The sequence below is a fragment of the Acanthisitta chloris genome, unplaced genomic scaffold, assembly GCF_000695815.1.
Source record: "Acanthisitta chloris isolate BGI_N310 unplaced genomic scaffold, ASM69581v1 scaffold7187, whole genome shotgun sequence".
Lineage (NCBI taxonomy): Eukaryota > Metazoa > Chordata > Aves > Passeriformes > Acanthisittidae > Acanthisitta > Acanthisitta chloris.
Genome location: NW_008683090.1, coordinates 50,552 through 75,763, shown reverse-complemented (window position 1 = coordinate 75,763; position 25,212 = coordinate 50,552). Strand labels below are relative to the sequence as shown.

The window sequence follows — 25,212 nt, the reverse complement described above, 5'->3', positions numbered from 1 at the left end:
CTTTGTGTCCCAGGAAAGGCCTGGGTTGTCGTAAATAAAGTACCATTTAAAGCCAAGACCTTTGCAGTTCTGAAGCTTTGAATTGGAGGGACTTAGAGCAGGAGTTTCTGTCTGCCTGCAGAGAGCTTGTTGCAAGCTCTAGAGAAGTGAGATATAAATGGAAAAGTGCCATTGGTTCTGTTGTACTCTTAAGTGACTTAAGTTCATGATGAAACTATGAGCTTTTCCTTTTATAGCTTTTTTACTGCTGTGTTTGGTATACTTGTTTGGTTTTTTTAACTTTTCATTACTGGTTCCATTAAGAACAATATATTGATTGTCATGCTTAGGAGGACCTTCGGGTAGACGGTCGTGGCTGTGAAGACTACAGATGTGCAGAAGTAGAAACAGATGTTGTGTCAAACACAAGTGGATCTGCAAGAGTAAAGCTGGTAGGTAAATCTTTTAGGGATCATGTACCTTGCTGATGAAATTTCTTGTTTATGTGACTAGTTTTAAGGTAAGCCAAAGGTATTTTTGTGTCTGTGTATAACAGTAATGGAAACTATGGGTTAAGGAAATAATTGCAGGATATATAATTCTGTTTGGCTGGCTTAACCACCATCATCATGATGAAAAAAATTAATCAAGCAGAGCTGGATTTACTGTGAAGTACCTGGACAGCCTTTGGTCTGAATTTACCTAACATTTAATCTTGGAAGCTGCAATTGCTGTTGTGCCTAATCCTTAGAAAAAAAATAGTTTATTACTTTAGAGGGAAGCAAAATTACTTCTGGCATGTGCAGTATTATAAAGGTTCTGCAGGAAGAGCTGTTTCCAGGACCAAAATGACAGAAGTATTCTTGGATATTGAGTGTATTTTTAACCTAGAGAAAGCTAGTATGTATGGTAATTATTTGAAGAATCTTCTTAGACTTAACATTGTCCTTCTAAAACCTTTCTTTTTTAAAAAAGCATTTAAAAAACATTTTAAAATGTGGGTTTACATTATCTCTGATAGAATGATCAGATAACTGGAAGGCGGAAATGGCAGCTTACTGTAGACATTCAAATTAAACAAGTAGTTCTGTGACTACAATTCCTGTTGTGTGATATGTTTTTGTTTTAACAGGGGCACACTGATATCTTGGTAGGTATAAAAGCTGAAATGGGGACACCGAAGTTGGAGAAACCAGATGAAGGTTACCTGGAATTCTTTGTTGACTGGTTAGTATTTGGGAAAATAAGGAAATTGATCGAATATTTAGAGTAAATGACTAATCAGATTTTACCATTCTTCAGAAGTTTATACCTTCATTCCGCTAACCTCCTGTAGGGGTCTAAGTAGTAGAGACTAGTTATTTTATTGTTTCTGTAGGGGTGAGTGTTCAGAAACTTTCTACTCGTTCTGCAGATCCAAAATAAGCAAATCAATAGGAGTTAGAGAATGAAATCAGGTTAAATAAAACAATCCCAAATTGCATAGCATCACTGCAGATTGCAAAGAGTAATGGTTGGATTACACATGCACTTAACACGACTTCATGACTGCAATGTCAGTGGCTGTTTTTACAATGGCAGAATAGAGAAAATCTCTTTCAAAAAAAGTAAGTGTTCCAGAAGAAAAGAATTGACTGATACAGATTATTCTTTAACTGTACGTAAAGGTTTGCTTGCTTTGTCTATGAAAGCAGTGGAAAAAGTTTGAAGTGTGTTTTGTGCAAATCCATTTGCTTAAAGAAAGAAAAAACCCCAGTGTAAACTTCAGATGCAAAAGTTACATAGAAAATTCAGTTATCTTATTTGTTTTTAATCATATTCCTTGCTTTTTTGCCACAAATGAACTATTGTTTATCCTTACAGTCTTCATAGTGCTTAAATTATGAAGGAAGCTAGAAAAATCCTGAGGGTTGCTCTGAGGTAGCATAGTGACATCTCAGTGACAATATCGATGTGCTGCAGACTTCTTAAACTTGTTCTTTATGAAGCAGTGTGCTTTAGAAACCTCTCATAAAAGCCTTGGCGCTGCCAAGTTAGGTGTTTTGCGAGTGACCTTTCTTTTTGTTTTTATTAAAAACAAAAAATGTTGCTGCTCTGACATTAAACCAATATACCATTGGTAAAGCTAAGGTATGAGAGCTACTGAGTAAGTGTATCTCTGATAATCTTTCTGACCTAACTGGCTATATCTGCCTTGACATTTGTACATCACGTTGTGCAGCATTGTCTAAGGCTGCCTCTGTACATCGCGATGTATTAACTGGAAACTTATGCTTTGCTGAGGGAAAGACTTGCCTATGAATTAGTGTTTTGTCTGTGATTACTGTTCAAAAAATATCAGATGGGAAGACGGTCTTGAATGTGGTCCTGCTGTTAGGGAGGGTCTGAGTGTGACTGCTTTAAAAAACTCTTGTTTGAAATATGCTAAATAGTGCATGCATTATTTTTTCTATAGGGAGGGTCTGAGTGTGACTGCTTTATAAAACTCTTGTTTGAAATATGTTAAATAGTGCATGCATTATTTTTTCTCATGGTTTCTATATGAAGAAAGTCCACAGGCAGCAGGGGTGTTTCCTTACAAGTGGTCTGTGTCCATGTGCAATTCTGTGACACTTCTTGCATATGTAAATACATGTTAGAAAAACTTGAACTCTTTAGATTAATGCTAGGTTGCATTTTCTGACTTAATCTCTGTTTCATAAGATGGGAGGGAGATGTGCATCAATACTGTGTGAGACGGATCTTGTCAGCTCAGACAGTAGGTAGTTAATTTCTGTGACAGCACGGCCTTCTCACATGTTTATGCTGCAGTAAAGGTGTTCTCTAGCCTCCAGAAAGCTCCAAAAGACAAAATGTGCAGTGGAGGCTGCTTGTTTCCTGTAAAGGGAAGTGAGCTGTCAGTACCCTGATGCTTTTCCAGACTGCCACTGGGTGGTAGTAACTGAGCATAATTTGATACACTGGTGAAGTTCCTGCATGTTCTACTTGGCTTTTATGTTGTTGAAACAGATTATAAAAACTCAGACTGCAGTGATTACTATGTTAAAATGCTAATTTCCCGAAACCTTCATAGTTTCTTTTACTGATGAAAATAATCACTTGCTGGATCACGTATATAATTCTCTGCCTCAAAATTCTATTTCTCTTTATTCTGCTCTTGAGTGCTGTACCTAAAATCTGAGAAGCACACTTAGTCCCATTTTGAGACAGTCTTTAATGTGAGTTTCCATAAAGGATGATTTTTGGGGCACTGATTTGTGATACGAGAAATTAATTAGCATAGAATAAGTCCATGTCTTATGTAGTATCATCACTGCCCACCATCACTGGAGAAAACATTCATCCTGGCCATTGATGTGGAAACACTGCTATATCTGCTTTTCTCACATTTGAATTTTGGGGCTGTTCTGATTTATCATTGTCAAACTGTAAGAAATAACACCAAAAGAAGTAGACATCTGAATTCCTTGAATGAATTAGATTGTTTGTTTAATTAGGAATAAATTTGCCCAAGTCTGGACATCTGTAGATTATAGAATATTCATGGCTCAAGCAGTGGGTAGAAAGTGCTTAACTAGTGTGAGAGAGAGGTTTTGACTGGTAACAGGAAGAGTTGTGAAATGCAGTAGAGATCTATGATAGAGATAGTATGCGTTAGGAGGAGTCTTGATTGTTATGCAATGTGACACTGAAATGATTTTGATAGTCTTGTTTGGGAGTCTGTGGTCTTTGCATGTGCCATAAAAAATGGTTTTTGGCATTTTCCTTTGAAAGGGTGTTAGACAAGCCCTTTTCAAATTTAGCCCAGTGTAAATACTGCAATACTTTGTGGGCATTAGGTGGCAGTATTTACCTTATAGATGTTATAATAGTACCCTGCTAACTTCTTCATTTCACTTCGATTGGAAGAAACTGAAGTGTTAAAATAATAATGGAATTAAGATGCAATGTAATGTACAATGATATTGCAATTGAGTCTTATGTTCTTCCTACTGACTGTCAAAGAAAGCATCCACTTAAAAAAATACATTTGATAAAACTTTGTAAATAATAATGAGGCATAGATTGAATTTTGCGCAATTATTTTCAGCCTATCATAGGGATCATAATGCTTTAAATAGAATGATCTAGTTAACTTGCATAAAAGCTGCTTCCATGGATAAGTGCTTGTGTAATACAACCTGGAGACCTGACTCAGCACTGAGTTATACTTAGATATGATCCTATCGTATAAAATTGGCATCTAATATTAATGCAACTGTGAATTATACTTTGTCACGCTTGCAGTGCTTATTCGTCTGGCAAATGTATTGTGGAAGCACAGGTCAGTGCTTAATTGGCAGTAATGTTTTTCTTTGGTTTTTTTAAGCATGTATAGTGCTGTTTGTTTATAGTAACAGGAATTAACTTCTATAAAATACAGTAGCTCTTCCTGGCATTCTGAGTTTTTATCAACTTTGCAAAACAACAAGTTTGGAGAATCACTGTGAGGTAATTCTTATAGGTAAGAATAATAGGAGGTGAAAGTAGAGGTTCTGCAGTATTGTTGATACAGCTTACTTGAGGGTTAAGTTAATGCCTAGATAATGCAAATCTTTAGTTGTTTTTTTTTTAAAGGTGAAGGGATCATATTACAATACTTAGTTTTCTGCTGTATGTCTGTACTCCTGGTGTCCTTGTTAGAAGTGCTAAGATTTTGTATCATCATACAGACACAGAACACGCACTAGAAATTAGCATTGGGAGGTGCCCAGCCAGGATAATACATGGCTTTGCTGTTACAGATTTCAAACATACCAGAACCACTTCTGTGGAACCACTTCCTTTCCTATGTTTTGCAATGAGAGATTAATTTGGGTGAGGTCTGACTCGTTTATTATAAAGTAAGATCTGCAGTGTGTGCTGTGGGTGCAGTGCTTGAGGATACTCTTGCCCTCGCTGTAAGTCAGGGGTTGGGTTCAGAATCTTTGTTCATTATTTTGCAGTATATGCATCTCTGGACATTTCTATTTTATTGTGTTTTGGAGGTGAGGCATTTTGTTTGGGATTTATTTGTTTGTGGTCTTTTGGTTGGTTGGTTTGTTCTGGTGTTCTTTTTTTTGTTCTTTTTTTTTTTTGTTGTAGGCCTGTTTTCATTTATTGTTAGAAATCTGTTCTGAGCTCTCTATGAGGCCCTGGCACCCAAGGACTTTCTTGCATGACTGCTCATAAATGAAGTTTGTTATATTGGAATCAGGGAAGTGAAGACCACACACTTCTGTCAGATCCCTTCAGGAAAATATGTTCTTCAGTTGCTCTTCTCCATAAGCTGCAGCTGCTGACAATAATGAGCTGCTTTCTGTAAGGGGCTTGATAGCAGAGAGTACATTCAGTAAAGAAATAACCAATTAAGGTCAGGCAGTCTTGTTACTTGAAAAGAAATATGTATTTTACTTGCCATATCATCACATCTTTCTCAGCCACTCTCTTAATAATTTAACATTCAACTCTTACCAGGCAGTCTTGTTAGCTGTTCTGAACTTGGTACAGATTTCTCTCACTTTTTTATTTTGTGAAAGGTTGAGGTGATGGAAGATGACAGTGCTTAAGAAATAATCCCTAACAGAATTCACTGACTTTAATGTTGTAACTTGGGAACTGAAGATAGTTGTGTCATTTAATTAGCATCAGTATTTGTAGCAAAATGTCGGGATATTATGTGCATCAAGGTGTTTTCTTATGCAAAACGTAAATAATTTATTTTTAGATATGGTGCTTATTATTATATAAATAAATCCATAGATGATTTTAATACTTTATAATTAAGAAATGTTCCTTGGGTATTGACTGCTTCAGAAGTGAAAGTATTTTTTTTCTCTTTATCTAGTTCTTCAAGTGCTACTCCTGAATTTGAAGGCCGAGGAGGAGAAGAGCTTGGCATAGATATAGCAAATACACTCTACAGAGTATTTAGCTGCGAGAACAGTGTAGACTTGAAATCACTTTGTATTAATCCCAGGGAGCACTGCTGGGTTCTCTATATTGATGTATTGGTAAGTAAGGAAATGAAAACTAAGATTCAAGGATGTTTTTCAAGGCAGTGACTGACTTAGCGTAACCTTTTGTATTTTCACATAAATCTTCCCATATTGTGATATAATGCTTCACAGCGTGGATGTCCATTTTCTTGTGAACCTACTTATAACAGTTAATCACTACTTCCAGCTTTTTTTCTATTCTTCTTGATGCTGCTGCTCCACTGCAGAGCATATAAAACACTGAATACTCCAAATCTGTCTCAGATAAAAATCAGTGACCTTGTACTGACAAGGAAATTGCCACTAAAGAGGGTAAATGTTTTATTAAGGTAGACATAGCAGCAAATTTATTGTTTTAATGAATGTAAGTTTAGTGTAGATGTAAGTTAGCCCTAACATAACTGTCCATCCTGTCTGCTTCTTCACACTGTTATCAGTACTAATTCAGTAAAGTAGAATAGGAACTTTTCTGGAAAAAGTTACGTTTGACCTAGATACTTTCTGATGAAAGTTGCATACATGTATTTAATGTAGAAGATAAGCTGAATATTTGTTCCTATTAAAAAATGGAAACTGAATTTTATGCATACAGATCTCATGCATGCCCCTGCTCCATTTCCAAACTATGCTGTATTTAAAGGACGCTGTCATGGGAATTGAATAGAAGTCTGCAAGTCAGACTCTTCTGAACATTATTTCCAGTTCTTATTGGTCAAAAGTTGAGTTTCTGTTTATCAAATCTGGAAGTGAAAATATGTTGAGGGATCTTACACACAAGAATCCATTAGTGTCTATAAAGTGATTTGAAAAATGTTAATCCATATGGCCAGAAAAATTAAATACAAAGTTTTGTTAAACAAAAAAGGAACATTTAGACTACGACCTAAATAAACATGAAAATTCTGTAAGGTGTTTAAAAAGCTGTAGCATTAGCCTAATTATAGTAGGTATGGTATATACTGCAACAGGCCACATACAGAATGATCAAATATGTACCACTGCTGAGTGCTTTAACAGCTTGTCACCAGCTTACTGGGGCTTGGCATAGTTTAATAGAGAATAAAGTGCTAGTTCTGCAAAATCACACTAGGGCATTTAGTTACTAGGCAATTACAGGCAGAGGTACAGAATATTAAATGCTGTGCTTATTTAAGCAATTTACTGCTTAACACTGCATAAACAAAGACTTTCATAAAGCTGACTGCTGCAGGAGTAGTTCCGTATAGCTTCTGTATGACATGTAACTGGTCGTTATTTGTTTCCTTCTGGACAGGTTTGTTGATTGCCCACAGCTACAGAGAAAAACAGCCTTGGTCTTTTTATGCTACTAGTTGTACCCGAACTGCAAACATCAGGGCCTGTGATGTTTGAGGAATTTTCCATTTAGCTTTTTTTACAGTGCCAATAAAGAACCTGTTGCAGGTTCATAATTACGACTAAACTTGTCTTTCTAATGTCTATTCTGCAGGGCTTTAATGTGTGAGCCATGGAAGAGCTGCTGGTACAGTTAGAACAAGATTCTATTAACATTTGTCTCTTATTGTGTGTCCCCCTTCTTTTTTTTTCCACCCTAGGCCTTTGTACTTTCACATTTTTGAGGTATTTCTGATATTTCCTTTTCCAAATGGAAGCCATGTATATCACATGTGATAGAGTATACTTGTTTTAGGTGCTGGATACCTACAGATCTTCCTGAAGCTGCTCTTACTGTATCATTCCTACAGAATTCTACTTCAATGGTACATGTGGAAGTATGATACTTGGGCTAATATGAGGTGCAGCTCATATTATTCATCAGTTGAGGGAGAGAGATTCTAACTATAATAACAATGCTCATTGAGAGTCCTTTGGGTGATATTTTCCTTCAGAATTCCTGGAAGTTGTTTACTCTGGTGTTTATGTAGTTAAGTTGGAGGGAAAATAAGCCTTAAATCTGTTGTAAGCCTGAAAATACTGGTACCTTGTGGTCAGGTGGGAAGGTACTGTCATTCTGAAAGACAAAAACCCAGGAAGAATTTACAATCCTGGAAATACTCCATTGCTGTGTAATTTACCTGTGTGCACTTTGATTGAAGCATCTGTATTCAGCTCCTGTGTGTAAACAAAATTTGACATATGCAAGCTCAAAAAAGAAATAGTGTGTTTTGCAGAGTCATGCAGCTTATTGATTAAAAGCATCTCTCCAATATTTTCTAGTGGTCGGTATACTTGGAACATGTTAGAATTGTGTACAGTCAGACTGGAAAGAAACTAACTTCAACCATACACAGCACAAAGATGCAGACCTATGGACACACAGAAATATGTGTCTAAGGTCCAGAATGTATACCTTGGCCTTTTAAATCTCAATCCTATAAGGGCATCCCCTTCCAAACAGCATCTTGTGAGTGTGTAGATACACAGTACTGCAAAACTGTAAGCCTGTTCTTACCCTTTAGCTTTTGAGTGTGTTTTTGATACATGTATAGCCTTCTCCACATAATTTGCCCCAGCAGGCTGCTGTGCTGAGCAAGGAGAATCAGGGTGTGCAATCTCTTCTGTTTTCCTACTCAGTCGCAGTAGATTGTGTGTCTGCGGGAGGAGGGGGTGCATTAGTTCTGTTGAAATTTTAGCAATTCACTACTGAGCACCTCTCAGAGGATTTCCTCATGTTTTCTATTCCCCCACCCCTAGTTTGGAAAAAAATGAAAACAGAAGTTAGGAATCTCTCCTTTTGAGGGAAAAGCTTCTTTGAATAAGGCAAGGTCTACAATGTTTCATCAGTTTTTGCCAGTAACTTTTTTATTTGCATGCCAGTAAGTTAAAAGCAGTCCTTTCTAGAGACTCCTTTGCTTCCCATAACTCACAGCTGTGCAGAATTTCCTAGTCCTAAAAAAGTAAATGGGGGAATCTCAGTACAAGGTGCTTCAGCTGAGAAGATGGTTCATTTCACTGTGGAGGAATTGTTGCACCATGCTTGATACAGGCTATTCCCAGCCTGTAGGCACCACTGTAATACAGATAAGGCTTTAGAATAGCAGCCTGAACACAACCCTAGCAACAGTGCAGGCACATCCCATTATTGTGTTTTAATAACAAAGGTATTGTGGGGCTTATTGTGTTATCCAGTAAAATCCAATAATGACTGAAAGTGGCAAGTTAACCTCTCTGTATCCAGCATCTGTTTGCAAAGAACATAATCTGATCACCTTTGCATTTAGCTTTCTATCCCAACTCTTTGTTATTCCTTTTACACTATCCAGTCTGTCTTCATAAAAAGAAACTGTCTTTATAGAATATCTGATTTATGATTTGCTCCCAGTATGGGAGTTTATCTCATTTTTAAATAGATCTTGAGGAACAATCAATGCAATCAGTGTTGCAAGACTTGTTTTGCTCTCATCATACAGCATAGATTGATGTCATGGAGAAGCATCCATATGTTCTTGCTGAAATAGTTTCAAATGCTTGCTCTGTGTGTGTGTGTTCTCAAAGAATAGTACTGGCAGCTGAGAGTGGAGATTGTCAGAGAACTAACAATAGGCCATGGCCAAATACAGATCTGAGTTGTCTGGCAGCCTACAGAAGGTATTAGTGGTTATGGGAGTCCTGCTTTTTTACCTAGTATGCACAGCTACTGTTCTCTTTGGCTGTTCTCCCAGTCTTTATGGGAAGAAGCTACACTAAACTCCCTCCACACACTTGTTGATTATGCTGTTGTTTGAATTGGACATCAGGATTTCCTTAGATAACTTTTAGCTGCAGGACAAACCTGACGATGACTCTTTTCCATCACGAGAATAAATCACGGTGTGCCTTCATAACTGTTCCTTCTATGACTGCCTTTTCACACTGTGTTCTGGGTGACAATTGGCATTGCTTCTTTGAAAGCAATTGTACCAATTGGTTTTGTTCAGCTGATATTTAAAAAAAGACTCCTCTTTGAAATAAAGTATAGAAAATGGATTGGCTTGATTTAACATTAAAGAATGAATGAGGTGAGTTTATAAAGAGTATTCTGGTTATACTCTAGTTCAGAGCCTTAGCGCAAGAAGATTAAGAACAGTAGTGGTTTCATTTCGGCTTCCATTATTAAATTTTATCATTAATTTTATTATGAAGTGCATTAACTCTTCTATTTTGCATGTATAATGCAGTTAGCTGAAATCTTAATTTCCTATCTGGTTCTTTTCATAGATAGACTTTAAAGACAACTCTGTTTTTTAAAAAACTGTTCTGGTTATTAATTTTCTTCCTTTTCATGTTAAAGTAAAATGAAGACTTCCTTTAAAGGCACTAGCCTGATTTTCTTTTAAAGAGATTCTTCTTTTCTTCCCCAGGTATTGGAATGTGGTGGGAACATCTTTGATGCAATCTCTATCGCGGTGAAGGCAGCTCTCTTTAACACAAGGTAAAGCACAGATCTCATTTCATGTGAGTGGAAGTGGCCTGGGAAATGGAAGAGAAGTACTCTCTGTGAGCCAGGCATTTTTAATACTTAATTATTTAAATATGAAATACCCAAGGCAGCTTGAATTCGGTTACAAAGTAGTCCATTTGCATGCAAGGAACATGAACCAATGTTGCTTTAATTCAGTTTCTAATGTCATATTGCATTGTATGCACAGTCAGGCTCACAATATCACTCCTGTTCTGTAGCCAGATGCAGAAAAAAATTGTCTTGACCCTATGATTTTGTTGCAAGTCGTTGGAGGCCTTTGTGTTGATTCCTGATAGTTTTAAAATAAGAGGTCTTTACTGACATATGATGATCCTGAATACCAAGCACTCTGTTGATGTGGCTACTGGTTTGTAAATAGCCCTGATTTCCCACTTTGTTTTCTTTCTCATTGACTGTTAATCTAGAGTTCTTTTTAAAACTAAGAGGGGGAAAAATGGTAGAGATTGTAGGGAGAGGGACACAAGGTGTCTTTAAAAGAACTTTGCCCCATGCATTTTCATTCAAAGAATGGAAAAATAAAATGTAATAGAATAAATGGCACAAGTCCTCTGTGTGTGTTTTAACGATAAGATCCAGTAGTATTTTTTCTATTGTTTTTATCTTTATCTGTAGGTGAAAGGGAATACAGAGTTTTGTAGCACCCTTGAGGAAAACAAAACTAATGAACGGCTTTGCTGAAAAACTTTAATGGCAAAAATAGCTGGAAAAGCTGCAAAACTTGGACTCTTATGAGCATAAAAGTTTTAAAAGTGGATCTCAAATTGTTCTTCAGCATTAAATTAGAGATCTGCTAAAGTCACTAGTATAGTTCTGGCTTATTTATCAATGTGCAATACTAGATCTGGAAAAGTATGTGCAAAAAGAAGAGGAAAATATGCTTTTCAAGACAGGCAGTATATCAGGTTATAAACACTTCAAAAGGGGATAAGGGGAGAATCCATCTGAGACTACAGCTTGTATATATTGCTGAGAAATTTCCAGTGTTAATCAAGCTCTCAGCAGTAACTTTTAACAGTTGATTGTTTTTATAACATTAAGAAATACTGTCACAAATGTAATGGCTCACAAAGGAGTTGGCAGTACACTAAAGGGAGGGGAAATGCCTCTGTTTCTGTGTGTGAGCTGCCAGAATGCAAAAGTCATATAGTTAAAACAGTTACTGCCATGTGAGTTGTTTGGCACATTCAAGGCACATACTTTATTTATAAGATAACTACATCTTTTTTCTTATTTCAACAAGAATAAAGAGAGAAGATCATATAAAATGTAATTAATTAAATAAATGACAAAAAGAAAATCTGTTGCTTTGGGAACATGGGCAACACGGAGGGTGTCATTATTTTAATGGTTCTGCTTTATTTTTATTCTTGTGACAACTGTGTCATTTATATAATCTTTAATCTGTGGGCAAACATCCAGAGTCTTGTTGAAGTCAGGTATCATATCAAAATGTGGTACAGTATGGCAGAATGCAGAGCCTGTTGAATTTTTACCTGTGAAAACCCTGTCTTACTGATTTGAGCAGGGAATGCCAGTACGTCTGATCTCATACAATCTCAGAAAGTCAGGAGGTGAAATTCAAAGTGAAAACCTGTTGTCCTCATTCACTATACTTCTCCCTTTCCCTCAGTACCTTAGTTTTCTTTGGATTGACACAAGGTTGTTTAAGCATAGCTGCCCATTCTCCCTGAAATATTATTGTCCAAACACGACAAGATGTCAGTTTGAAGATTGCTTCAGATTAACTGTTCAGAACTTCGTTTGACATGCCTCCCTTTGACTCTCACTTGCTTTTCAGGCTTTGTTTACAACCAGGTTTTTGTTCTAAGTGTTTTCAGATCTTTACCACCCCTGACTGCAGCCTTGGTACAAAGAGCAGGGAGCTCAACCTGCTGTTTTTTTCTTTGAAGCTACAGAGTTTTAGAGATTCAGATAGGCATTTGAAAATCTCAGCTTCATCTTCAAAATCTTGCTCTAAGCATTTTTATAATAGCTGTGGACACATTTTTCTTTAGGGCTAAGTAAATCCAAAATTGTGATTTAGGGAATTTTGCACAAGACTTAAGGGATTTAAATCCTTTGAATGCCTGACCTGACTCATCATGTTCCCTTCAGGCATGGAACGATGACAATATGACTGGTTTAGGGGGAATGTTTACTCCTTGAAGTTTTATATTGTTCATTGTGTTCTAAAAACTATATCAAGATCATGTGCAAAAGATAGCAGATATCAAACTTTCTTCTTACCCATGTTTCCAAGGTGTTTAAGGATGGATTTGTCTATGATGGAAGTAGATACTGCAAAATACACAAGTAGCTACTGTGTCAGGACTTGGCATTAAACTTGGAAGTGGAATGTGCCTACTTGCAACTGAGGCTGCAGAAACTAGGCAAGTTACAAAACCAACAGAGTTCATAATGCAACAGCTTGCAGATACCATGGGTTTTTGCTGGGTGGCATGGCAGAGGCAGAACTGATGCCTGCTTGCAAGAGTGGAACTGGTTTTGCAGTTGTGAAATCTGGAACTGAAGCACACAGAAAAGAGCATTGTTTGTTGCATGATTGAATCTTGCTGTATAGAGTTCTGCCCTGATTAGCTGCAGGAATCAAAACAGAAAAATAAAAGTTGCGAAGGAAGCATGTACAGTTAGTACTAGACATGAAACTTCACAAGCTGTGAGAGGAAATCTCCGGTGTTCTGGAAGTTCTTTGTGCTACATTCTCTTTGCCTAATTCTTGTGTCTATATGCCCCTTTTATGCAATTATGATCCTTGTGTCTGATCTTTTTGCCTTTGCAGCAGTTGTAATTTACACCTCTCTCCTCTGTTCTTGGCCAAAAAAGCTCCTTGCAGGCATTTTTCAGGTATTGATTCTGGCATCTTTTTCCTGCAGACCAAACGTTGCTCTAGTTTCATGGCTATTTTAGGATGGAGTTAAAAATTGCTTAATCTCACAGATTTTCCTGAAATCTTGCTTTGTTTTTTGAACACTGCTCTGGCACATACACTTCTTGACTAGGCTGTTGTCCAGTGTTGTCCATTCTCCTGGGGAGTTTGAGGATTAGTCACCTTGTGAGTTTACTCTATCAACTTTTAATGGAATATTTTAAACTTAAAAATAGGGTTTGATGCATCTCTAATGAGCTGCAAAGCATTTTGAGTTTCGTTTCAGGAGAAAGTACACATCACAATTGTTCCACTTACTCAGTCTGAGCTTTGGCTTGGCTCAGGCCAGTGTGCATGTGGGGAGTTTGTTGTCACTGGAGCAGGGTTAGCTGTTGTGAAGTACTTGCTGCTAGGACTCTTAGCCACAGATAACTAAAATACTCTTCCAGGAATCAATAAAAATCACTTTGTGTTGGTGGGGGAAATGTTCATTAAATCAGTCCCTATCTCCTCCTCTGCTTTTAAAAGAAGAGATTTGTTACAGATGGCATAAAAGAATGTAACCTCCAGAGTCTTGTTATAAAACACAACACTACTGTAGAAGTAGTAATATAAAAACAGATCGTGGTTACTGAAGTTAGCTGTCTAGGCATGTCTTGAAATATGTTGTTTTCAAGTGCAAATGCGGTAGTATGGTTGAGTTCTGTGTGGGTTTTACTAGCCATTAATGCAAAGCCTCTCAGTCAGTACTCCATCCTAGTGGGCATCTGGGTAAATAAGGGTATATAAGATGCTGATGTTCTCGGTGGCTTGAGATACCATCTTCTACTAAATTGTATAAGGAGCCTGTCTAGCTCATTTGTGAGAGAGCTGATCATTCACAGCTGAGAGGAAAGCATTTCTTAGATTGCTGCCTGGGTTTTATGCCTGCTCTGTCCTTATATCCCTTGTATATCTATCCTTAGAACAATAGAGTCTTCTGGCTCCTTAAAGAACAAGAATATCTTGCCAATCTTCCCATTTTGCTAAAGAGAAAGGATTTTACTAATGTAATCTTTTCTCTTCACCCCAAGTCTCCTTAGTTAGAGTTGTTCTTTCCTGAACAGCTTTACTACTTCTATTTGCTATGGATGTCACAGCTTTGCCAAGCAATGCAATTGCTGTAATTCTGACAACTTTACTGTTGTCTGCAAGGTTGGGAACCACAGTACTAAAGGATTCAGTCTTGGCAATTTCTGTCCTGTACACCCAGGCAGATGTACAAAGAGTTGTTCAGAACTGATTGGTGCAAATTCCAAAAGAATCTCCCCATATAATAGTGTAAAAACCAACTCAGATTCTAAAAATTTGAGTGATGTAAATATGATGATCTTTTCCTAAATAGCTTCCCACTTACAATGCTTGCCTAGTCTCAGGCAATGAGTTGTTAATATTTTGATCACATTATGGACTTTTTTCCTAAACATTTTGCCTCATTTAGAGAAAAAGGTACTTCCTGGAGTTGTGACTGTATAACAAGTATATTTGTTACCTGTTCTGGCAATGATTTTGCACATATTGTTTCCACAGAATACCCAAAGTGCATGTTCTGGAGGATGAAGAGGGCTCCAAAGAGATAGAGCTGTCTGATGATCCTTATGATTGTATTCGACTTAATGTAGATGAGGTGCCCTGTATTGTCACACTAAGCAAAGTAAGCCTGACAAATTTCTGACCTTCTACCTAGACACTTCAGTTTCTGTTAATTTCACTTGCTGTTTATATTTTCCTTAGAGGTAAAATTTGTGTTACAGAAATGGTCAGTGTCCACTATGTATATATTTGTTTGTCTTTGGCTTCCTAATTAAGAAGAATTTTACTGAATAAGGGGGTTTTTGCACCTCTGACCTGTAGGTTTCTACTTGATGTATTCTTAAAATGCATCTTCTTGTATGCAGAAGAGTTGTTTATTATTTTTATCTACTCCTTGCTTAACTTCCAGAGCAGCAGATACTTCAGTATATTTAAAACAAGTGGCCATTATTGTGAGGTGCAGAGGTTGTGTGATCTGCCTGGAGCTAAGTGACAAGTATCTGGGGACAGAACTCCACTTTCATGGGTGCAATGCTGTCCCTTTCCTTTCAAACAGGTTTTTGTTTTCCATATATAGCACACAGCAAACACAGTTGATTTTATGGATGCTGTATTTTTCACTGCAGTTGTTAATGATTTGCATAGTTACCTGAAAGTTTGTTTGGCATTTCTTTTAAGTAAGTTGCATAAAAAGTAGAGGCCATTACTGAAGTGAGGGCTCACCTGAGTCTCAGGATGTGTAATTTTCACCTGGAGGGGAGTAAAGTCCATGCTTGGAGTTGGGGGGAAAGGAGAATACGGAGTTTCATATAGATGAAAGGATGGTAGAGGGGAAAACAATATGAAAGAGTCTTGTCTCATCTATGTTGTGTGTGTACACACGATTTGGGGTCAAAGGCTGTTTAAATACTGTGCTATCAAGTCAGTCTCTCATCACTTTCAAAGGCCACATGATATTAGGATGGCAGGCTGTAGATAACTAGCAAAGCTACCACTCAGTTTAACTTCTTGATGGAAGAGCTTAGAAGACTACAGACTAATACATTATTTTGTCACTGACTTTCAGATTGGATATAGACATGTGGTAGATGCTACCCTTCAGGAGGAAGCCTGTTCTTTGGCAGGCCTTCTTATTTCTGTGACCAGTAAAGGTGCCCTCACTTCTATGAAGAAAGTGGGAAAAGGTAGCCTGGATCCTGAGAGCATTTTTGAAATGATGGAGGTAAGGATTTTTGAACAGTTAACTGTCTTGGATGATAGTGGATGAACTGGAACTTGGGTATATGGAAAGCTGCAGTAAGAACTTCTAGAGCAGAGATCTTGGTTCTTTGATTAGGTGCACATGGGACTTGGTGAAGGTCACAGACAGTTCCCTTGAAACAGAATCTAATGTGAATGGATGCTATCTAAAACTTGTAGATGCCTGAAATGTATGATATTCATATTTGTTTCAGTCAAGTGCTTTATTGCTGTAAGTAAAGCTTAAGTTGATAAACTTTGAGATTATTTTTGAAGAACATATTACCTCTCTTATTGTTTGTTTTAAAGACTGAAAGAGCAAAACTTCATGGTAAAGTCCCTATAAAAATAGAGATAGTGTTTTGAATTGCTGTGCATGTTGTTCTCTTCTAGCACAACTCATTTGTTTTATGATAAGCTTACTGTTCTCATTTTACTGTTGTTTTTCTTTGCTTCTTTATTGAGTTTCTGATCTGCCCCTACTCCATAAAAATACTAGTATCTGGGTTTTGTTCACATCCACATAAGAATTCCATTTTAGGTCTTTCTTCAGGCTCTTGAATCTGTTGCCCAGTGTAAATTCTCATGCCTGGGTTCGACCTTCAGCATGAGACAGAAATAAGTTTTGATCTTGGAAGTCAGAATGAAAACTACATCAAGCTGACTCAGTTTCCTAGAGATACAGGACTGATTTCAGCATGTCTTTAGTGAGGAATGCAGAAGTTGGAGCCAAGTTTGGCAACAGTTGGTCTCAAGTGGGAATTACAGCCTGAGTATGTGGAACTTGACTGTGTCATGGTCAATCTAGAGTGGTAATCCTTGTGGTACCAGTGGGCTTTTTACTTGTGTTCAGAGATGTCACTTATCCCCTTATCTGGGTAGAGAGGTGTTATGTCTAATCTGGCATCCTAAAGAAGCCAAACTTCCTGTGAGCATCTGGTGTGTCTTCCTTGATGGATTTTTGAATCCAATGCTAACTAAATGTTATAAAACACTTGAAGTTTTGAGTCTAGGGCTGTTAAAGCGATTGGTGCTTAAGTCAGATACAGATTCCTGGAGAAGCTAGCCTCTAAGCAAATTATCTGCACCAGGCTTTGATTGGAGCCTCTATTTTGATCACTAGTTCACTCTGCATTGAGCCCTAAATAGGAAGTGAACTTCTGCAGCTCCACTGTAGGAGCCAAAGGCTATGCTTGGGGTTATGTAATGTTCACTGCTCAAAGATGCATGTGGAAGGTAACCATGGGAAATCTTCAAACCATCCTACTCCACTGAGAGCATTGGTGAACTTGTCCCTACCTGCTGGTGCAAAGGGTTAAAAGCTTAAGCTGATCACCCAGTGACTTGTGCCATCTCTCACTTCCTTTGGAAGAAGTCTTCCCTATTGGGTGTTGAGCAGTTTGAAGGAATGAGAGATAAAGCTGATTAAAAGAAACCAAGATGTTTTATGGGAGGTCAGAGATTATCTGTATGGCGCTGCCTTAAACTCAGCAGCCTGATTAGGATACCAAGAAAAACATAAAGGCCTGGAATGTCCAGTAGAGGAGCTGCATAACCCATGTTTGACACCTTTGTTCCCTAATGATTTGTCTGCAAGTCAGAGAATGTTCAGCTTTCTCTGATTGGTGGAGAACAGACATTCTAGGACCTATCTCTTATGAAGGGAGTTTCATGTGAAAGTTTTAGGCAGTCGCCAAGCATTAGGCTTCCATTAGGGGCAAGCAGGAGTCAGATGGCAACAGTGTCTTGTCAATATCAAAGCTCTGCACAGTTCCCATTCACTTTGACCTGGTGTGAGTGATGTTGTCCTACATTTGAGGAGAAGGACCAGAAAGTCCACCATCTCTCAGGACTCTGGACTGCTGCTGTGATCTTTGTCCCAGTGCAGAGCTGTAGCAGTTTTTGTGTTGTGCCCCCCTTTATTTAACATGACTCATGGTGTGTAAAATTGGTAACTATCCTGCTGCATCAAAGCTCTTCCCAAATTTCTTTTGGTACTACAGGCCATGTTCTGTCACATGTTTTTTTCAATTAGAAATGTATCTTATTTTAAGGTCTCTACACCTATGGTTTCAGCAATTGTCACCAACGGGGGAAAGACTGCTTTGTGGTCAGCTCTGTGGCTGGCATAGGCTTCACTGCATAGACCAGGAGCTAATAAATTAATTTTAATATAATCTGCCTTTGGCTCTTTAGGGACGTGTGGTCTCTCTTCATCTCTGTATGGAGTTGGTATTTCAGGTCATTTAGAGAAACCCTGGGAAAGCTGTAATGGGCACCACTGCCTTAAGGTCTTTATTTCAGCATTGCCCAGTGTTTCCCTGTCCTGTAGCTCCCAAAGTACAATTGCGCATGTGCAAAGAGTAGAGGTTGGTATCAGAGCTAATCCTGGTGGTTTTCCACTGCTGGAATTTATTTCTGTAAAGTAAACAACTTCTTTAAGAAGGTCCTTGGGCAGTGCAGAATTGGGCATCATACAAAGGGTCTGCCGACAGACGGATTTGGTGATGCAGCCAGTGTGCGTTTTGGGCTTCTCGGGCTACAGGACAGGGTGTTGACCTGGTCTAAATTAATTCTGCTGATTCTGAACACATTCAGAGGAGTTTACTGAACTTTCTATTAGCAGTCTGCTTTGCTGGTCAGCTATCTCCTGTCCTCTGGCAGCTAGCATATGGCTTCATGCTGTGTGTGCTGGCTAATTTGAATGTGTGCTTCTGGCTGATGTGAATTTAATTTGTATTCCTGAGTGGTCCAGTGGTGCACAGCTCTGGTATTAATGATCATGGAATGCTTCTCTGATGAATGAGAGCACTGCCTTTATGTGTACATTTTTCCAAAACTTAATCAGATTAAAATGAAACTTCCACCACCATTATTCTTCTTAATTAAAAGCATATTTTTATGATACCAGCTGGTGTATATGAATCATCTGAGGGAAAATATTTGTCAAAAGGAAGTGTTCCATAAGAGTTGCCTTCCTGTAACAAGCATATGTCTCAGATTTGTTTTGCTTTCTTTCCATTGCAGACGGGACAAAGAGTAGGCAAGTCATTGCACATAGCCCTTCAGAAGGTCCTGGATGAAGAAGAGAATTTGGGGACCTCAAGACCAAAAGTTGGTTTTCTAGGATGAGTTTTTATTAAACGTTCAAAACTGTTTTTAATTGATTGCACAATCTTGTCATTTTGTATATAAAAGAAGCGTGGTGGGGTCTTTTTGTTTCAGTACAGTTATCCTTCTGGCTAAGAGGCATTTTAAGTGTTGGTAAGCATAAAGAAAGCCTCAGTTAAATGTGAATAAGCAAATTTGAGATGTTTTCCATGTCAGCACCTATGAAGCACACCAGCAGCAATTGATGCAGTTGTGTGGGAAGTGCTTGTGTCTGTTTTCAAGAGTAACTGGTATAAGTTGCATGTGTTCCACTGCTGTAACCAGCTGCTGTGTGCTAGAGCATATATGGGATTGTCCTCAGAGCAACACAAATGAGAACAACACTCGATGGATGTCTTCCTTCAAATTTTCTTACTATTCTTTGAATAAAATGTGATTAGATTTTACTATAAATGCAACACAGTCCCCAGTTTCCAGTTCTTATTTTAAGCCAAGATTTCTTTTCTCACTAGAGCTCTACGTATCCCTTTTGCCAACAGGTACAATAGTAACCTAACCACAACTTCTCGTGGTGGCTAAGGAGAAGGGGCACAGCTAAGGTAGAAGGGAAAAGAATTTAATTTTTAAGAATTAGATAATTCAGATGGAAAACCACAGTGTCTGTCAGTAATGATCCTTCACAGGAAAAGACAGAAGATGCTAGATAAGACATGCAATCGAGCTGTATCACCAGGTGTTTAAAGCAGTGGCTTCCCTCCCTACATCAATTGGTTGACCCAGCAGAGAGTAAGAGCCATTTATTTAGCAGGATAGGAAGAAGTCAAAGGAAGAAGTAGATTTTTAAGAAGTTGATATTTCAGCTGTAAGTGTTAGGAGGATCATTTTAAATAAACATTATGGCGAAAGTGCTACAATAATCCAGGAGACATTTAGCTCTTACTTAAGCAATGTTTTCTGAATTTACTGTTTTAATTTCATAATATCTGATTAGGATCATTCTCTTGACTGTAACATGTTTGGTGGGGAAAAGGGGAAGGCTTTTGCTGAGGAGAGCTGTAGATACCGGACAGAATATACTACAGCTCAAACTAATAATCATGATCATACTGAAATATATGGAGTACTTAAGGTCCCCAAATCTCTTCAGCCCTTTTCCTAGAGCTCGCGCACAAAATCATTCAAGGTGACTGCAACACTGTGTACTTCAGATATGTGTAGTCACTGCTATAACAAGCAGGGGGGTTAAAAAATTAAAAAAAAAAAGTCCCTCAAAATATGCCCCAGATTTGTATTTTGAAGAGTTGGGATTTTTTCAGTACCTTAAGTAATGGATTAGGTAGGTTGTGATGGTTCTACATACTAATAGAGCCAAGAAGTGATAATGAGTACATATACCATCTTTAAGCACTTCCGGAGAGTTATTCTGTGTGATCCAAACACTAACCTAACATCAGCTTTACAGTAGCTGTGATTCATTCCTTGCCATGCAAAGCTATTTGTAAAAATATAGAAAAAAAAGAAAACGGAAAGGAGAAAAAACTTTTGCAGTACCTTAGACTTAGCACAGACAGTTTTTGTTTGATTGTATATTGTTTAATGTTTCAGAAAATGGTTAATCTAAATGAGATTGCAAGTCTTGAACCTCAGCCATTCTCTGAGCAGCTGTTGCCTGTTTTATTACAGATTTGTGGTTGGACACCAAAAGGCTGCCCTGAGTTACACTCGCGGTGAATTTTGTAACATGTATGAATAGTGTATTTCTATATAGCCTTCCATCTGAAGGATCTCCAAGCATTATGCAAGTTACATCATTTGCTTCTAGTCTCCTTTCCAGATCCTTTTAATTTTAAATTTATTTTTATGAGAGCTAGAGGTGGTGGTGGGAGAAACCTCACTGTGTTTCAAGTGTGTTAACTGACACCTCTGTGGAGGTGAATACATGTGCATTAGCTCTCCACTTCTTAATAAGGATAGCAAATATTTAGCCCTCTGGGATCCAGGCTGTGTGCTGTGTGTACAAAAATGGCTACCTTGGTCACAAAATACTTGGTGCCAAGCACTTCCTCAGATCAACACTGTGTATTAAGGTGGTGCAACTATCTGCAGTGCCACCCCTAACTATGTGCATCCTCCCTCAGGTGTTCTGTAGCTGGGTAGGCAGGCACAGAATGAATTGGGGGTCTTAAAGGGGTCCTGTTTGTTCTACACTCATTGCTTCCCATCTGTTGACATGGAAAAGCAGCAGGATGGAGTGTGACCCCAGTTCAGACTGGTTCTGCTTCAACCCCTGAGATACAAATAATAAGCCTGGCCAAAAGTATTATAGAGCTGCTAGTTGGTCTCAGCTGCCCCTGGAGGTTTGCTGCAACCAGCTCATGTCCAAATGGATAAACAAAGCTCTGACAGGGGGTAAAAGGTCCTACAGCTCTCCCAGTTGATACAATATCTGCCAAGAAATCTTTAAGACTATGGTTCTCAGGCATGTTAAAGGCTATACTGCCCATTTCTGTTTTCTTAGCTCCCATTAACCCCTCCCTTCTATTCCAAACAAAATAGCAGATTTTTTAAAAGAGACTTCAACTGAGAATGCTCCTGTTCCCATCTGGGCTGGTGGAAAGTTCCACGTGTTGCTGTGCAGATACTGCCACGTTTTCATTGACTCAAGTCCAGTAGAACTAAGAGGAAACATCTGTGGAGAGGGATAGCTCTGTTTGTCCCAGAAATTAATTGCTTCTGCTGGGAGTGTTGAGAGGCTGAAAGCTGTGTAATAAGAGATGAGGAGTCTAGCAACTCCTGCTAGGCTTCTGCTTATGTTCCCTCTAAAGCACACACCTGCAATTTACCTGTTTCACAGGGACAGTCCCCTTGAGGCAGGAGAGGTCTAGGCTGTAGGTCAGTGGACCTGGCAGGTTTACCAAACCCAAGGATCCCATCAGTCAACATTTTGCAGCTACAGTTCAACATTGCAGTTGTGTAGTTTGGGAAGGAGAGGGGGGGGAGTTTATTCTGCCCTGTGGGTAGGGGAGAGGCAGTGGGGAGGATTGGGGCTATGCCACCTGCAGTCAGGTTTTCTAAGAAAGCTTGCTTCAGCACAGCCTGTTGGAAAGACAAGTTGGTGTGAGCCAGAGCTTGCTCGCGGCTCCTGTGAGATTAGAGCGTGCAAGTTTCTTTTCAAAGGACTTGGCACCTTGATTTGATGTAGATAATAGGGTGTTTCTGCATTTTCTTTGTAAACAGGAATTAACTGAGATTTACCCACTTCTGCTAGGACTGTCTCAGGCTTTTTTGTTAAACTTCAGCAGATGCCACTGCCCTCCTCAGCAGTGGGATGTTCAGCCCTGCTGTGGCAGGTGACTTTCCTTGAATCAGATGCATTTCTAGCTGTCCAGTAACAAAGATGTTTTGGTTGTTCCTTCAAAACAACATTATGATCTCAAACATGCTGTTAATGACTCCCTGATGATGGTTTCAACCTCAATTTCATCAACTGGATCACTTAATAAAGCTGTGGTTTTCTTCCTAGCTCTGTGAACATCTTTGTCATTAGCCTGTTCTCAAGATTTGGGTAAGATCAGCAGCACAGGCACACCTGAGTTTTCATGTCACACCATTTGTTGATGAGATTTCATCTCCCTGTCTTAGACTGACATCATCATGGTTGCTGCAGGCCCTCGGCTAGTACCTTTGGAGGGGAAAAAGGAAGTAAAATTTCAGATACTTTCTGACATACAGAGACCCTCCTCCACCCAGCTGGCATGGTGGGGACCACAGCCAAGCCAGTTGTGCTCAGGTGTTGGAGGTACTTGGAGCCACCAGCCTGCAGGCCCTCCCTTCCAGAAGAGCTTTCTCACTACATGTTCTCGGTCTGTGCTGGCAAATGGTAAGTTTTGGTATTTCCACAGTTGGCAGCCTATGAGTTGAGAAGTCATATTTAAGTCCTACCTCTCTTCTTTCCCCCCCCCAGAGTGGGAGACCACCTGATGAGGCTTTTCAAGGGCATGGATTGCTTTCTTCATGCTGTCTGATCATGCAAACCTTTCTCTAAATTCAAAAAAATGAGGCTGACATTGAAATTCTCTTACAATCCCTAATTCAGTATCCACAGCAATATGAAAGCAAACCAGTTGCTCAAAGGTGAGAACAACGTGCAATAAGAGCATAAGCTGGCAGAACTGCCATCTACTTGCCAGTCCTAAAATACTGACTTGGAGTTCAATGGTGACTTCACTTGAACTGTTGCTGAGACGGGCAGTTTTGTGCATCCTGCTCTGCAAATCTACGCAGTTAGGAATTTCTCCAGAGCTTTGGTGCTAGATTTGGACACTTGACTACAATTTTCCTTTGGGTGTTTGGACTTTGGGATCTGAATAATAGATGGGCAGAAACACAAGGCAGTGAGGACAGCGAGATTTACCCTCAGCCACAGGAGCTGCATGCACCAAACAAAAGGGAGCATGAGTCCTTTGGTGCAGCTCCTTTGGAAAGAGGAGAATTTTGAGCAGCTGATAGTACTTGAACTCAAGTTCTTCACATTTGGGTTCAGCTTAAGGCCTGTAGCACAGATCCTTCTGTCCTGTGACCCTTAGTGGATGGTGGGAAGGAAAGTGAGACGTGCTTGCCATGGGATGTGATGGGAAGGTTCCCTCCTTAGGCTCAGAGCCAACTTCCTAGAGTTGATCCAGGGGATAACATTTTGGCAAAGTCATGACTCCTTGTTTTCCCCCATCATTGTCCTTATGAAAACTGCCCTTTCCTGAATGATTACTGCGCTTCTTATCAATTGGTCTCAAAAACAATGATCCATAGATTTGGCTTTTTCCATTTTAACCTGTTCCAATGTTTATCCTGGTGGAAATCAGAAACAATGCCAGCACGAGTTCAGGCAGTGCCTAATTAATATCAGAGATTTTCTTTGTTAGCCCTACTTCCTTGCAGCACATTTTTACTGTCCACCACTGTTTCTCTCCTATTCCTCTTTGATGTTACTGTGGTGCCACTGAGACACAGATCATACCCCTACAGAGTGGCTTTGGACAGGGGAGCCAAGGTATGACACCCAGGGTGATGTCCCAGCCATGGGTAACACCACCAAGCTGCACAGTCCCACAAGTAAAGATCCTTTGCTCTCCTGCTGTCAGTGCTGGCGGGAGAGGCAGGAGCCTTCCCAGAGTCCTGCCGGCAAACAGGGAGCATCATTCAGCATTGTGGTGACCTGCCTTTGAAGTGGGAACTTAGCCTTGAAGGACCAGGTCTGGTAATTGCTGATCTTGGTAATAACCGTGTGAATACTCTTATCCAATCCACCCTTGTGCTTTCCAGTCATTGTGTGGTGGTGCTGCCTCATTTCTTGGCTTGGCAATACCTGCTCTTTTCCTAGGAACCAAATCAAAATAGCCTCTGATCTCGCTGCCCATTTCCTGGCCTAGCTGGGCACGAAATCACAGGACTTCATCACTGCCAGGAGTATCCAGCTTTCTGTCATGGGCTTACTCCAACCACTGTTTTGCTGACTGAAAGCCTTCCAAATTCACCATCACAGCCTACTTACTGGGTTTCCCAAAGCCACGTAAACTTTTCTGACTGCTTCCCTGTGGCCCTGAGATGGTTTCCATAAGGATAGGTTCTTCTGCCTTCTTTTTTTTCATCTCAAACCAGACACCGTACAACTAACAGGGGCTACTCTCTCTCTGACCAGGAGATCGGGCTTGAAACCAGAGAGTAAAGTGCTTTTACTGGGAAGTAAAATCCATAATTGCACAGATGTAAAAAATCATGGACAAATCTCCTGATTTCTTAGCATAATTTTTGTATTTCACAGATTACTTCCAGTTCTTTTAGTTCATTTAATAAAAAGATTGCCTTTACCCACCTCCTACACCTCCCTTACATAAAAAGCATGAATAATTGGGATTTCAAAAGCATGATGTCTGCCCAAAGAGCAAGCTTACAAAGGACCATTGATAGCC

The 25,212-nt window shown here is 39.2% G+C and overlaps 1 protein-coding gene across 1 annotated transcript; it reads left to right on the top strand.

Annotated features, from left to right (window-relative positions):
* Positions 1 to 329: 329 nt before the first annotated feature.
* Positions 330 to 19,298, top strand: EXOSC7 (exosome component 7; the record flags this gene model as incomplete). The annotated part of the gene is made up of 7 exons (XM_009078776.1): positions 330 to 431; positions 1,112 to 1,206; positions 5,846 to 6,011; positions 10,316 to 10,386; positions 14,894 to 15,017; positions 15,963 to 16,118; positions 19,163 to 19,298. Coding segments are annotated over 7 exons (819 nt in total), but the record flags the coding sequence as incomplete, so codon positions are not given.
* Positions 19,299 to 25,212: the final 5,914 nt, after the last annotated feature.